At 53.4% G+C, this 15,126-nt stretch overlaps 1 protein-coding gene across 2 annotated transcripts in view; it reads left to right on the top strand.

The window, feature by feature from the left end:
* Positions 1 to 307: 307 nt before the first annotated feature.
* Positions 308 to 15,126, top strand: part of LOC144733948 (retinoic acid receptor RXR-alpha-B-like) — a 137,118-nt gene continuing 122,299 nt past the window's right edge. The window contains exons 1-2 of one of the 2 annotated variants that reach the window (XM_078615980.1): positions 331 to 394; positions 2,608 to 2,682. In XM_078615980.1, the coding sequence (XP_078472106.1) occupies positions 2,655 to 2,682 (28 nt within the window). In that variant the 5' untranslated portion in view covers positions 331 to 394; positions 2,608 to 2,654. Of the gene's footprint in view, positions 2,683 to 15,126 lie in introns of both variants that reach the window. The other variant, XM_078615979.1, reaches the window with a different exon arrangement.

The following is a 15,126-nucleotide window of genomic DNA, read 5'->3' on the forward strand; positions in this document are numbered from 1 at the left end:
GCCGTGGCCACAGCAGCGTGGCCGTGGCCACAGCAGCGTGGCCGTGGCCACAGCAGCGTGGCCGTGGCCACAGCAGCGTGGCCGTGGCCACAGCAGCGCGGTGGTTGACAACGAACGCCGCTCGCGATCGCCCCGCTGGTAGCGGGGCGAAGTGACTTTTGAGTTTGGCTGCGATTTGCCCCCGGCCGGCGTCACTTGCTGAGCGCTCCCGCGCCGCTGTCGTCCGTCGCGAGTCCCCCCCCACCAGCACAGGACCCTCCCCCCGCCCACCCCCCCAACACCCCCCACCCACCCCCCTAACACAGGCAGCGGGGACACCCAACAGCGCGTCACGTGACCAGCCTCCAGCCCAGCAGTGGAAGGAATTTAAAGGAGAGACGGAGCGAGACACTCGGTACACAGGGAGAGAGAGAGACACACACAGAGACACACATATAGATAGAGACACACACAGACACACAGAGACAAAGACAGAGACACAGATACACACAGAGAAACAGAGAGAGAGACACGGAGAGACACGCAGAGAGACAGAGACACAGAGATACACACGCAGAGAGAGACACGCAGAGAGACACAGAGAGACACACAGAGACACACAGACACAGAGACACACAGACACAGAGACTGAGACACACAGAGACAGAGACACACACACGCAGAGGCACAGAGACACACATAGACACAGAGAGACACAGAGAGACATAGACAGAGAGACACACACACGCAGAGAGACAGACAGAGACACACACACAGAGACAGACACACAGAGACACACACAGAGACACGCAGAGAGACAGAGACACACGCACAGAGAGAGACAGCCACAGAGAGACAGAGAGAGACAGAGACACACACAGACACACAGAGACAAAGGGACATACAGAGACACACAGATACACACACAGATACACACACAGAGACACACACACACAGAGACACACACACAGAGACACACACAGAGACACACACAGATACACACACAGAGACACACACAGATACACACACAGAGACACACACAGAGACACAGATACAAACAGACACAAACAAAGACAAAGATCCCCTATAGCCTTAACAGACTGTTGGGGTAAGTGCTGTTAGCGAGTAGCACCTATGAAGGCCGACAGGTACATACACAGAGATACACACAGAGACACACACAGAGACACACACACACAGATACATAAACTCACAGATACATAGAGAAACACAGAGATACACACAGAGATACACACAGATACATAAACTCACAGATACATAGAGAAACACACAGAGACACACACACAGATACACAAACTCACAGATACATAGAGAAACACAGAGATACACATAGACATACACATACATGGATACACAGCGATACACACACATATACATAAACTCACAGACACACAGAGAAACACACAGAGACACACACACAGATACATAAACTCACAGATACATAGAGAAACACAGAGATACACATAGACATACACACACATGGATACACAGCGATACACACACACACAGATACATAAACTCACGGACACACAGAGATACACACAGAGATACACAGAGATACACACACACACATATACATAAACTCACAGATACATAGAGAAACACAGAGATACACATAAACATACACACACATGGATACACAGCGATACACACACAGATACATAAACTCACGGACACACAGAGATACACACAGAGATACACACAGAGATACACACACACATACATAAACTCACAGATACATAGAGAAACAGCGATACACACACAGATACGTGCACAGGGATACACACAGAGATACACAATTAGAGGTCCCATACCAAGAGATACACATACCTTCATATATACAGACAATTGCTTAGACATATACAAGGATAGGTGCACAGAGAGACACACACGCAGAGACATACACACAGGGACACACGCAGACACACGTAGAGACACAGAGAGACAGACACGTAGAGACATACACACAGGGACACACAGGCACACGCACACACAGACACACACACAGACACACACAGAGACAGACACACGCACACACAGAGACAGACACACGCACACACACAGACACACACAGATACGCACACACAGATACGCACACACAGAGACACACACACAGACACACGCAGAGACATACACACAGGGACACCCACCCACACACGCAGAGACACACCCACCCACACACACGTGTGCGTGTTCTCTCGCTGCACACAGCCACACAGAGACGCACATGCAGCGGGTGTAGCGCTGCTCACAGACAAACACAGACAACGTGTGTTGTAGCGCTGCTCACAGACACACACACAGCGAGACACACACACACACAGACACACACAAACACACACACAGACACACACACAGACACACATAAACACACACACACAGCGAGACACACACACACACAGCGAGACACACAGCGAGACACACAGACACACACACAGCGAGACACACACACACACAGCGAGACACACAGACACACACACACAGCGAGACACACCGACACACACACAGCGAGACACACAGCGAGACACACCGACACACACGCAGCGAGACACACCGACACACACACAGCGAGACACACACACACACCGTGTGCTCACCGCCCGGCAGGACGCGAGGCAGGACGAGGAGGAGGACGAGGAGGAGGAGGAAGAGACATGGAGGGAAAGAACTTCTTCCACTTCGGTGAGACGGCGGATCTGTCCGTGTGTAGATCTGTGTGTGTAGATCTTTGTATCCGTGTGTAGATCCGTGTGTGTCCTTGTGTCTCCGTGTGTCTTTGTCTTTGTAGGTGAAGGTGGCCGGGCGTGGTGTTGGCCACCCACCCCCCTCGTGTGCCGTGTCGGCCTTCATGAGGTGCTACTCGCTAACAGCACTTGCCCCTACAGTCTGCTAAGGCTACACGGGGGATATTTGTGGGGGTTGTTTTGTCTGTAGGTTTCGTGTGGGGAGCGGTGGTGCAGTGGTTAGCGCACCGCGATGTCAACCCGGCGAACCGAGTTCGCGATTTGCCACTCGCGGTGGTTCGAGTGTCTACGAACTGGCCCTCGCCTAGGTCGGTTCAGCCTTAAACGAGTACTCGGTGCACGGTGTGGAAACACCAGCAACTGGGGAGACAAAGGCGGCCGGGCGCGCGTGTCGACCGTTCATAAGGGGAACAGCACTTGCCCCAGCAGTCTGCTCAAGGCTATACGGGAGACCTTGGTCTTTGCTGTTCATGTCTGCACGTGTTTATGTTTGTTGTTGTTGATGTGTGTTTGTTTACTCTGCGCGTACACGTGTACACACACGGTGTGTGTACGTACACATTGTGTGTGTACGTGTACACACACAATGTGTGGTTTTAATGGTCAGGTAGCTGAGAGACGTCTCACCGGGACGATCCCGTGAGATGGAACACCGCGTTAGCCAGGGGCGCCCAGCAGCACCGTGATGTCCAGTGACGCAGCGACGTCTCTCCGCGTCATCTCTCTACGTTGTCTCTCCGCGTCGTCTCTCCGCGTTGTCTCACAACGTTCTCTACCCACGTCGTCTCTCCGCGTTGTCTCTCCACGTTGTCTCTCTACGTCGACTCAGAGAGACACATCGAGACCCATCGAGACACAGAGACTCAGAGAGACCCACAGAGACTCAGAGATACACATCGAGACCCACAGAGACTCCGTGAGATACATCGAGACCCACAGAGACTCAGAGAGACTCAGAGAGACACATCGAGACCCATCGAGACACACAGAGACTCAGAGAGACCCATAGAGACTCAGAGAGACACATCGAGACCCACAGAGACTCGGTGAGATACATCGAGACCCACAGAGACTCAGAGAGACTCAGAGAGACACATCGAGACCCACAGAGACTCAGAGAGACACATCGAGACCCACAGAGACCCATAGAGACTCAGAGAGATACATCGAGACCCACAGAGACTCAGAGAGACTCAGAGAGACACATCGAGACCCACAGAGACTCAGAGAGACTCAGAGAGACACATTGAGACCCACAGAGACCCATAGAGACTCAGAGAGCTATATCGAGACCCACAGAGACTCAGAGAGACACATCGAGACCCACAGAGACTCATAGAGATACATCGAGACCCACAGAGACCCATAGAGACTCAGAGAGACACACAGAGACTCAGAGAGACTCAGAGAGACATATCGAGACCCACAGAGACTCAGAGAGACCCACAGAGACTCAGAGAGACTCAGAGAGACACATCGAGACCCACAGAGACTCAGAGAGACACATCGAGACCCACAGAGACTCAGAGAGACATATCGAAACCCACAGAGACTCAGAGAGACTCAGAGAGACATATCGAGACCCACAGAGACTCAGAGAGACCCACATAGACTCAGAGAGACTTAGAGAGACACATCGAGACCTACAGAGACTCGGAGAGATACATCGAGACCCATAGGGATATATAGAGAACCACAATGACACATAGACACACATAGAGATACATAGACACACATAGAGATACATAGACACACATAGAGATACATAGAGACTTATAGAGGTACATTAAAGACAAACCACAGTAGTTTGATTGTGGCCAAGCGACCGAAACTAATGGATCATATAGTAAACCCATAAATAATCTAGAGGGACGCATCAACATACATAGATAATTATGGATATGCATTTAAGGCAATGCACAGTAGTGTTGTGACTGTGGCCATGCGACCCAAACGAATGGACCACATACCTGTAAACCCCTTATCATTGCCAAACTTATTACAGACCAATTCAGACCTTATTGGTCACCCCGTGCCCTTATGAATCTCAACGCTCATCCTATACACTACACTATACTTCTACACACTCCACTATACACTACACTATACACTACTACATACCTGTAAACCCCTTATCATTGCCAAACTTATTACAGACCAATTCAGACCTTATTGGTCACCCCGTGCCCTTATGAATCTCAACGCTCATCCTATACACTACACTATACACTCCACTATACACTACACTATACACTACACTATACACTACACTATACACTACTACATACCTGTAAATCCCTTATCATTGCCAAACTTATTACAGACCAATTCAGACCTTATTGGTCACCCTGTGCCCTTATAAATCTCAAAGTTCATCCTACAAAGCCCATATTGAAACGGCTGTACGCCGTATGGACCTGAAAGCTCAATTTACCTGCACAAGAATGCGGGGTAAACCGTCTGGGCTGACAGCTGTGGGATCAAGAAGGAAGCCGCCGTAGTCTCCGCTCCTCCGAGCACGGGAGGAGGAATGGGAAAACTGTGCTTAAATCTTCTCTCCTGAAGCCCTCTCCTCGTGGCTGCCAGGACCTTGACATTTATCATCTGGCTCCTGGACGTTATTGCCATGCGCAGGGAATGGAATATAATTGACGAGAGTGTTGAGGTTCACAGAATGTCCAAACGTTAAACAATCTACACAACCTACACAAGTTGCGTGGCACTATGTGTGTGTGTGTGCGTATGGGGAGTGGTAGTGCAGCGGGTTAGCGCGCTGAGCTACAAACCTGGTGACCCGGGTTCGTTTCCCGCTCACGGTCAACAACAGTGACGATTATCTGAACCGGTCCTGGGCCTCCCTTAGGTAGACTCAGTCTCAAATGAGTACCTGATGCGGCGTGTTAACATTGCCATTGGGGAGACAAAGGCGGCCGGGCGTGGTGTTGGCCACCCACTCCCTCGTGTGCCGTGCCGGCCTTCATAGGTGCTCGCTAACAGCACTTGCCCCAGACGTCCGTTACAGGCTACATGGGAGATCTTTGTCTTTGTACCGCCATTGCCGGAGTGTCACTGGAACATTCACAAATGGCCCCTTTTCTGGCTTCTACTTTCGTGGCGTTGCTCAGCAAAGCAGCGGCCCCTGCGGTGCCGCGATGCGCAAGGAGTCTGGTGGGCCTGGCTCGGTAACCTTGGAGGCTGGGGGGCTGCTATCGATGAGCACTGCACGTCCATGATCCATGCGCTCTCATGTCTGGTCCAACCGGTGGATCGCCCTAAATGCGTCTCTCCCTCGTCGCACCCCGGAAGCTAAGCTGCGTCGAGCCTGGCTGGCCCCATGGATGGGTGCCCACCAGTGCCTGCCTGCTGCAGGGGTTGCTGTCCAGGAGATGGCCGCAGCCGAGGGTCACCTCCTCGCGCGCGCGGTCGACCTTCTCCGCGACCCCCCTGACCCCCCCGACCCCCCCAACCTCCAGCGTGTCCGCCGCCCGCTCGAGCCGACGACGCGTCTCCCGCGGTTGTCCAGACGTCCCAACGCGGACGCCGCCCCCCCCCCCTCTTGATAGACGGGGCGTTGGGGCGCAGTGCGAGGCTCTCCTCGTGCTCGGTGGACGCACCCCGCGCCTCTCCTCCCGTCGACCCTCGCCTCCTCGTCAGCACGCCCGCCGCTCTTATTGCCGGATGCTGAGCGCAAATGCCCATTGCGTCAAGTGGGTGGCAGCGGGCAGCGATGTCGGAGTCTGACACAAATAGATGATGTGGTCGATCGTGTCCTGCATTGAGCGAGGCTGGAGGTGAGCTGCAGTGTGGTGAATGGGTGAGTGAGTGAGCGAGTTGGGACCCGCGGTGCGGTGAGTGAATGAGTGAGTTGTTGTGACATGCTTGGTAGTGGTGGTGGTTGACCACCGTGTGGATGAGACGACACGGTCAGTGTCTGGTTGACCGAGCCCTCGACTTGGGTGGAGGAATCCACGGGTGAAGTTCACGGTAACGGTCACCGTGGCGGTGGTGGTAGTAGTAGCGATAGAAGAGCGATAGGGAGGCAACTGACCGCCGATGAGCGAGTGACTGTGAAGTGAATGGGTGAGTGCTGGATCGTCAATCGCCCCGGCTTCTGCTCCACTCCGACTTGTCCGCAGCGAGGTGGGAACTGGGTGACCCCAGCCCAACGTCAGGCCAATGTGTGGCTTGTAGAGCGTCTTGTCTGCCCTCCATAACGAAGCACATCTCTCTCCGACCCACACCTCTCCATTCTCTCAGAATGTGACTCTTTATCTTTCGTCTCCTCCACATGCCCCCACGCACGCCTTCGATTAGCACGGCTGGCTACGTACTGTGGGAAAGAAGTCACCACGCATCCACGCGTCTCTCCCGGACACGTCTTTCTTCCCTCCTCCTTTTATCCGTATCTCCTTTGACTGCTGCACAGCGATCTCCCGTCGTAATCCTCTCGTCCAACTTAACCTGAATGGATCTATTTTCCTCCTATCCCTTGTTCTTGAATGTCTCCTGTAATATAAATAATCTCCTATCAGTTCCGTCCCATCTGGGTACATCTCCAGCAGCATCTGACGACACCGCTCCTCTCAACATCTCTTACATCTCGCCTGAAAATAATCGACACAGGTAGTCGCCATATCCCGCCATCTTCTGTTACTGAATCTCCGTCGCTTACATCTCTCATCTCACCGTATCTCTTATCTCACTGCATCTCTCATCTCATCCGCTATCTGCCTTCTCCCGTATCGCCATGACCGTATCTCTCTCTCGTCCGTCCGCTGTGTCTTTCATCTCACCAGCAATCTCTGTTGCTATTAATACACACACGTTATAAATAAAACGTGTGCTACAGGTTATGTGACTGTGACCTGCGGCTCCGGGCACGTGAGTGACTCTGGCCCCTGTTGCATAAGCTCTGCGTGGCCATGGTTTATATTACCGTGCGAGCCGGTATCAGCCCATCATCATCGTCGTATGGACAAGGTCACTGACTTGGTAAACTACAGCCCTGAACACAACGGCTTTGCACGAGTATCCTGAACCCTCATCGGCTTCAGCCCACACCGCTCATTAGTCTATAACCTCATCCTCAAATGTAAACGCGTTGATCCGTACCCAAGCTACGGATCATTTGTTACCTGAATAATTTTTATGTTTTGACGAAGCCATTCTGAACTCTCAACTCGGAAGGAGTTGGGGAAAAGGCAAAATTGCCCGTCACCATTTTTGTTTTAGTTATTGTTGTTGCTGTAGTACCGACGTAAAATGTCCTATAGATCGTACGTATAGCTGGTACACATCGCGTCGTCGGCGCCACGGGTGCCCGGTTGCTCCTTGCCGGAATGCGGCCCCGACTCGTACCCGCGTGGTGGGAAACCCTCGTCCGAGGCCCTGTGAGACCAACTCACGGGCGGGCGAATCAACGGCGTCCTCCATAGGCGAGCCCGAGCACGGCAACGTGGCTCCATGCGGACTCGAGTCGAGGACCCGGGGTAGAGGCGGGGGCCTGTGATCTCGATGCTGCGGCAGTCCGTAGGCCACGCTTGAATGCGTGGCCAGGAGTGGGCGGCGCGGGTTCGTGAGGGGTGGACGCTGGCACGACGGGATCCCGACCCGGTATTTGAAAAGGGGTGTGGGAGGGGGGGGTGTGGAGAGGTTTCACCAAATCGTCGCCACCGGAATTCAACGTTTTTCCAGAATTCCCCAGCGGTTTGGTCGCCGGCCGATTAAGAGTTGAGGACTTCTCGTTGCATTCGGTTGGCGAGATGTTAGCTACCTCGCCGGGTATGCAGGAGGTCGTGGGTTCGAGCCCGGCCCTGACTCCTGCTGTATATTTGGAGTTTGCGTTTCTCTCCCCGTGGTCGCGTGGATTTTTCTCCGGGTCCTCCAGTTTTTCCCTCCACACGTAGAATCAACATCACGGGGTTGAGAGTATTTGGCTGCTATACATTTCTACGCGACGAGGCAACTTCGTTGAGCTATCATTTGTTGCCAGGTCGGTTATGAAAAAGAGCTGCACAGCTCAGTGGGCATTACACAACAAGCAATCGTCATCCTCCTGATGACGATTGCTTGTGTTGCGATCGAAACGTCGTCGTTTTTTGTTAATTTTATTGTTCTACTTGACTTTGCCAAAAGACCCAAAGAATATTTAAAAAAATAGTTAAATCGTTAATTCTAGCAAATTCAATGCTATTTTGGTGAAATTAAATATTTTTATTGTTATTCTTGGGTATTTCGGGAAAGTCACATAGATAGGTTCAAAGAAAATAATACAAATTAACAGAGAACTACGACGTTTTGATCTACGACCGCTTGTGTTGCGATCGAAATGTCGTCGTTTTCTGTTATTTTTTATTATTTTCTTTGAACCTATCTACGTGACTTTACCGAAAGACCCAAGAATATGAATTCCTGCAGTCACGAAAGCTTTAAGTCAAGATTTGTATTGTTGATTAATCAACATCAATGCGAGTCATATATAGGGTAGGGCGTTCAAAGATTGACATTAGTGGGAGACTTGTCGTGTGTGCTTATTGTGTTTAATGAGGTGAGAACAATGGAAGTTGCTCGCGTGGCGTGGGGCGTGAGTGTGCCAGTAGGGGGCGATGATTGGCATCTACAGTCGAGTCCCAGTTGAGTCATTCTCTGCAGAGCAGCGATTCTCAGAGTGTGGTCCCCCGGTTCCACCGGCGGTCCGAGACGGTCCTCCAGGTGGTCTGTGGCGTCCTCCAGGTGGTCTGTGACGTCCTCCAGGTGGTCTGTGACATCCTCCAGGTGGTCTGTGATCTCCTCCAGGTGGTCTGTGACGTCCTCCAGGTGGTCTGTGACGTCCTCCAGGTGGTCTGTGACGTCCTCCAGGTGCCCTGTGACGTCCTCCAGGTGGTCTGTGACGTCCTCCAGGTGGTCTGTGACGTCCTCCAGGTGGTCTGTGACATCCTCCAGGTGCCCTGTGACGTCCTCCAGGTGGTTTGTGACGTCCTCCAGGTGGTCTGTGACGTCCTCCAGGTGGTCTGTGACGTCCTCCAGGTGGTCTGTGACGTCCTCCAGGTGGTGTGTGACATCCTCCAGGTGGTCTGTGACGTCCTCCAGGTGGTCTGTGACGTCCTCCAGGTGGTCTGTGACGTCCTCCAGGTGGTCTGTGACGTCCTCCAGGTGGTCTGTGATGTCCTCCAGGTGGTCTGTGACGTCCTCCAGGTGCCCTGTGACGTCCTCCAGGTGGTCTGTGACGTCCTCCAGGTGGTCTGTGACGTCCTCCAGGTGGTCTGTGACATCCTCCAGGTGGTCTGTGACGTCCTCCAGGTGGTCTGTGACGTCCTCCAGGTGGTCTGTGACGTCCTCCAGGTGGTCTGTGACGTCCTCCAGGTGGTCTGTGACGTCCTCCAGGTGGTCTGTGACGTCCTCCAGGTGGTCTGTGATGTCCTCCAGGTGGTCTGTGATGTCCTCCAGGTGGTCTGTGACGTCCTCCAGGTGGTCTGTGACGTCCTCCAGGTGGTCTGTGACGTCCTCCAGGTGGTCTGTGGAGGCTGTGATGCAAACGCAGCTTGATCCGGACAATAATGACGACCTATATTATACCTTTTGTTTCGGACATTAAGTTAGGTAAACTACCCTGATTGAACTACCCTCACCCTAAGATCTAATGCCACCAATTAAAAAAAAACACAACCTCATAGCTGCGTAAACAAAAAACTTTTGTTCCGGTGATATCAATCATGTTGCATGACTGCTATTTAGAGAGGTAAGTGAATGCGTTTTGTCACCAGGGGTTGGGGGCTGGGTGGTCCACGGAAATGATGGCATCGGCTGAGTGGTAACGCGGCCAAAATAGTTTGAGAACCACCGGGGTGGAGGGTGAGTGGTGTGGCACGTGTTGATGATGGAGGGTGAGTGGTGGGGCACGTGTTGATGATGGAGGGTGAGTGGTGAGTGGTGGGGCACGTGTTGATGGTGAGTGGTGGGGCACGTGTTGATGGTGGGGGGTGAGTGGTGAGTGGTGGGGCACGTGTTGATGGTGGAGGGTGAGTGGTGAGGCACGTGTTGATGGTGGGGGGTGAGTGGTGAGTGGTGGGGCACGTGTTGATGGTGGAGGGTGAGTGGTGAGTGGTGGGGTACGTGTTGATGGTGGGGGGTGAGTGATGGGGCACGTGTTCATGGTGGGGGGTGAGTGGTGAGTGGTGCGGCACGTGTTGATGGTGGAGGGTGAGTGGTGGGGCACGTGTTGATGGTGGAGGGTGAGTGGTGAGTGATGCGGCACGTGTTGATGGTGGAGGGTGAGTGGTGGGGCACGTGTTGATGGTGGAGGGTGAGTGGTGAGTGGTGGGGCACGTATTGATGGTGGAGGGTGAGTGGTGAGTGGTGCAGCACGTGTTGATGGTGGAGGGTGAGTGGTGGGGCACGTGTTGATGGTGGAGGGTGAGTGGTGGGGCACGTGTTGATGATGGAGGGTGAGTGGTGGGGCACGTGTTGATGATGGAGGGTGAGTGGTGAGTGGTGGGGCACGTGTTGATGGTGAGTGGTGGGGCACGTGTTGATGGTGGGGGGTGAGTGGTGAGTGGTGGGGCACGTGTTGATGGTGGAGGGTGAGTGGTGAGGCACGTGTTGATGGTGGGGGGTGAGTGGTGAGTGGTGGGGCACGTGTTGATGGTGGAGGGTGAGTGGTGAGTGGTGGGGTACGTGTTGATGGTGGGGGGTGAGTGATGGGGCACGTGTTCATGGTGGGGGGTGAGTGGTGAGTGGTGCGGCACGTGTTGATGGTGGAGGGTGAGTGGTGGGGCACGTGTTGATGGTGGAGGGTGAGTGGTGAGTGGTGCGGCACGTGTTGATGGTGGAGGGTGAGTGGTGGGGCACGTGTTGATGGTGGAGGGTGAGTGGTGGGGCACGTGTTGATGGTGGAGGGTGAGTGGTGAGTGGTGGGGCACGTATTGATGGTGGAGGGTGAGTGGTGAGTGGTGCGGCACGTGTTGATGGTGGAGGGTGAGTGGTGGGGCACGTGTTGATGGTGGAGGGTGAGTGGAGCGGCACGAGTTGATGGTGGAGGGTGAGTGGTGAGTGGTGGGGCACGTGTTGATGGTGGAGGGTGAGTGGTGGGGCACGTGTTGATGGTGGAGGGTGAGTGGTGGGGCACGTGTTGATGGTGGAGGGTGAGTGGTGGGGCACGTGTTGATGGTGGAGGGTGAGTGGTGGGGCACGTGTTGATGGAGGGTGAGTGGTGAGTGGTGGGGCACGTGTTGATGGTGGGGGGTGAGTGGTGAGTGGTGCGGCACGTGTTGATGGTGGAGGGTGGGTGGTGAGTGGTGGGGCACGTGTTGATGGTGGAGGGTGAGTGGTGGGGCACGTGTTGATGGTGAGTGGTGCGGCACGTGTTGATGGTGGGGGGTGAGTGGTGGGGCACGTGTTGATGGTGGAGGGTGAGTGGTGAGGCACGTGTTGATGGTGGAGGGTGAGTGGTGGGGCACGTGTTGATGGTGGAGGGTGAGTGGTGAGTGGTGGGGCACGTGTTGATGGTGAGTGGTATGGCACGTGTTGATGGTGGAGGGTGAGTGGTGGGGCACGTGTTGATGGTGGAGGGTGAGTGGTGGGGCACGTGTTGATGGTGAGTGGTGCGGCACGTGTTGATGGTGGGGGGTGAGTGGTGGGGCACGTTTTGATGGTGGAGGGTGAGTGGTGAGGCACGTGTTGATGGTGGAGGGTGAGTGGTGGGGCACGTGTTGATGGTGGAGGGTGAGTGGTGAGTGGTGGGGCACGTGTTGATGGTGAGTGGTATGGCACGTGTTGATGGTGGAGGGTGAGTGGTGGGGCACGTGTTGATGGTGGAGGGTGAGTGGTGGGGCACGTGTTGATGGTGGAGGGTGAGTGGAGCGGCACGTGTTCTTGGTGGAGGGTGAGTGGAGCGGCATGCGTTGATGGTGGAGGGTGAGTAGTACCTTGTACGCCTTACGCTGATATTTTCTACTCCGAGCCAGCCCAGCATCGTCAGGGATGGAGCCCTGGCTGTACGTGTGTTGAACTTTTTTCGCACCGTACATAGCCAACCGTGCTAATTGGAGGTGCGGGGGAAGGACAACAAACTAAACACAAACGGCAGCTGTAAAGAAACGAGTTTTCAATCTAAATGATTGAAAAGTGCAGAGCTCTGGTAGCTTTCTAATATCGGAAGGAAGAGCGTTCCAGACGGCCGCAGAAGTGCATCTTGATGTGGTGAGACCGTCTTTGTCTGATGGTCGCCTTGTGCAAGGGCAAGCGGTGGACACGGCGCCTGTGGACTCGGGTGACTGGCTGCGTTGGTTTTGCGCTGCGGGTAGCGGCTATTCTCCTGTAAACACCGCAGTCATTCGCTTGTTTACCCTTTGATGGAATGAAAAATTAAGTTCTGATAAACGTTCTGTTAGGTTGTAAACATTTCGCAACGCGTTGTGAGCTGCGTTTCCGGGAGAAAGTTTGTGGGATTTTGTGGGAGATGTTAAGAGAGATGCTGCATTATATGGTTATTTGCATGCATACATGAAGACAGGAATATATTCAAGTTAATGTCTTTATTAGGGGTTGCATGAGCCTAAGCACAACACTACGCGGTGACCTTTGACTTCGGTAAAAAAACCTTTACTATTTTTACCTTTTTTTAATCATGGAGGGTTTTAGACATTCCCAGACATTCTCTCACAGTCCCTCTGTTTATTTGAGCCGAGAGCTGGGTAAAGTAATTTTTTCTGAAATAAAATAGTAAACTTCCGACAAAGTCCTGGACAAAATGTAGCCCTTTCTGGGGACTTAAAAGTGTGAAATCTCCGGACATTCTGCGTGTCGTTGCACGTAAGAACCCGTACGTGTCCGTCACGCCGCTTACTTGAGTGACTTTCGCCCCACCATGTGCAACACCGCGGGGATGCGTGGCCAAAGGTAACAACAGCAACCCCTTCACCTCACCGATTGATCGCAGGTGATCAAGTTCGACCGCCTCTAGAGAGAGCACAAAGTTGTGATGGTGGCCTCGGCAGCGGCGGTGGGGCAACGCCTCCCAGCTCCCTCGCTGCCACGCAGCTTGCCGTTCTCGCCGGGCTAATCCGGCGAGGCACAAGGGTGTCCTTGCGGTGGAGTTCTATTTTAAACTCGGCTCAACTATGTTTTTGTCTTGCCAGGTAAGGCCCACTGAGCCACACAGCTCTTTGTTTAGAAGCCACCTGGCCACATCATGATCGCTCAACCAAGTGGCCTATCATCGTGCGGACATTTCGAGCAGCCAAATACTGTAAAAGCGCGTTTCTACATGTGGAGGGAAAAACCGGAGGACCCGGAGATAAATCCACGCGACCACGGGGAGACACGCATACTCCTAATATACACGCGTCAGTGTTGGGATCGAACTCGCGACCTCCTGTGTATGAGGCGAGGTAGTTAATATCTCGCGACCTCAGTGCCAGTTGGATACCCTCACGACGCGGGTGGTGGGGGGGGGATTGGGATCGCTCGCGCGAACGCAGCCTTCATTCGCCTCGTCGAGAGGACGGCAAGACTGGACCCCGGCATAGGAATGGGGAGTTTTTGTTCTCCCCCCCTCCCCCCACAATAGAAGATCTGCCGGTGGAGATGAGTACCTACCGAAGCGATTTGAGGGAAGAGAGGCACTTTGATTTATTTACTTTTATTTTAAAAACACGGTGCGATGACAAGGCTAAGGGTGTACCACGTGTACCACTGGACAGGAAGTGATGGGCGGGCCTTTGGTGACGTCACTGGCATCATCGTCCCACGCTGGGAGTGGCTCGTAGGGGGTTTCCCTCCTTCGGGGAGCGAGGCGCAATGTGGAGGTGCCCACGAGTTTTAAAGGGTAAGCAAGTGCGATCACGATGACAGAGTAAATAAAACATCGAGTCATCAAAAAAGTCGTCCAATAAAGTGTTTAGTCGATTAATCAGATCATCTAAGCTGTCAATCGGACCGTACACACAATGCTCCTGCTATCTTTAGTTGAACTTAAAGTCTCAGATGTGTTCCGAAGTGGTGGTGGAGTTGCACGTGGTCTGTAATCCGGCGCTGTGGAGGCGGTGAGGTTTACTCGATCGCGTAACAAATGTGTGTGAAACTCCCTTCCCGTACGCATCAAGGAGGGCGCCGTATGCCCTGCCTTGGCAGGAGACGGCGGCACGGCAAAATGTGGATGCTCACGCATTCCGTCTGTGTGGGATCGAGCGTTGCCCCCTCGCACGCGTCGGTTCTTTTTGCTCCGGGCGCTCCGGTTTCCTCCCATGACGATGCTTCTGAAAGAGAGTCCCTGAAGTCAGTTTGGCTTTCCTGGATAAATGTGGAGCTATTATTGATTTATTTATACTTAAATAAAAAAGCCCCATTTAAAAGAAAATGTATGGAATCCTCCCCCGGTGTTCTG

The sequence above is a fragment of the Lampetra planeri genome, chromosome 49 (genome assembly GCF_965212315.1).
Source record: "Lampetra planeri chromosome 49, kcLamPlan1.2.h2, whole genome shotgun sequence".
Classification (NCBI taxonomy): domain Eukaryota; kingdom Metazoa; phylum Chordata; class Hyperoartia; order Petromyzontiformes; family Petromyzontidae; genus Lampetra; species Lampetra planeri.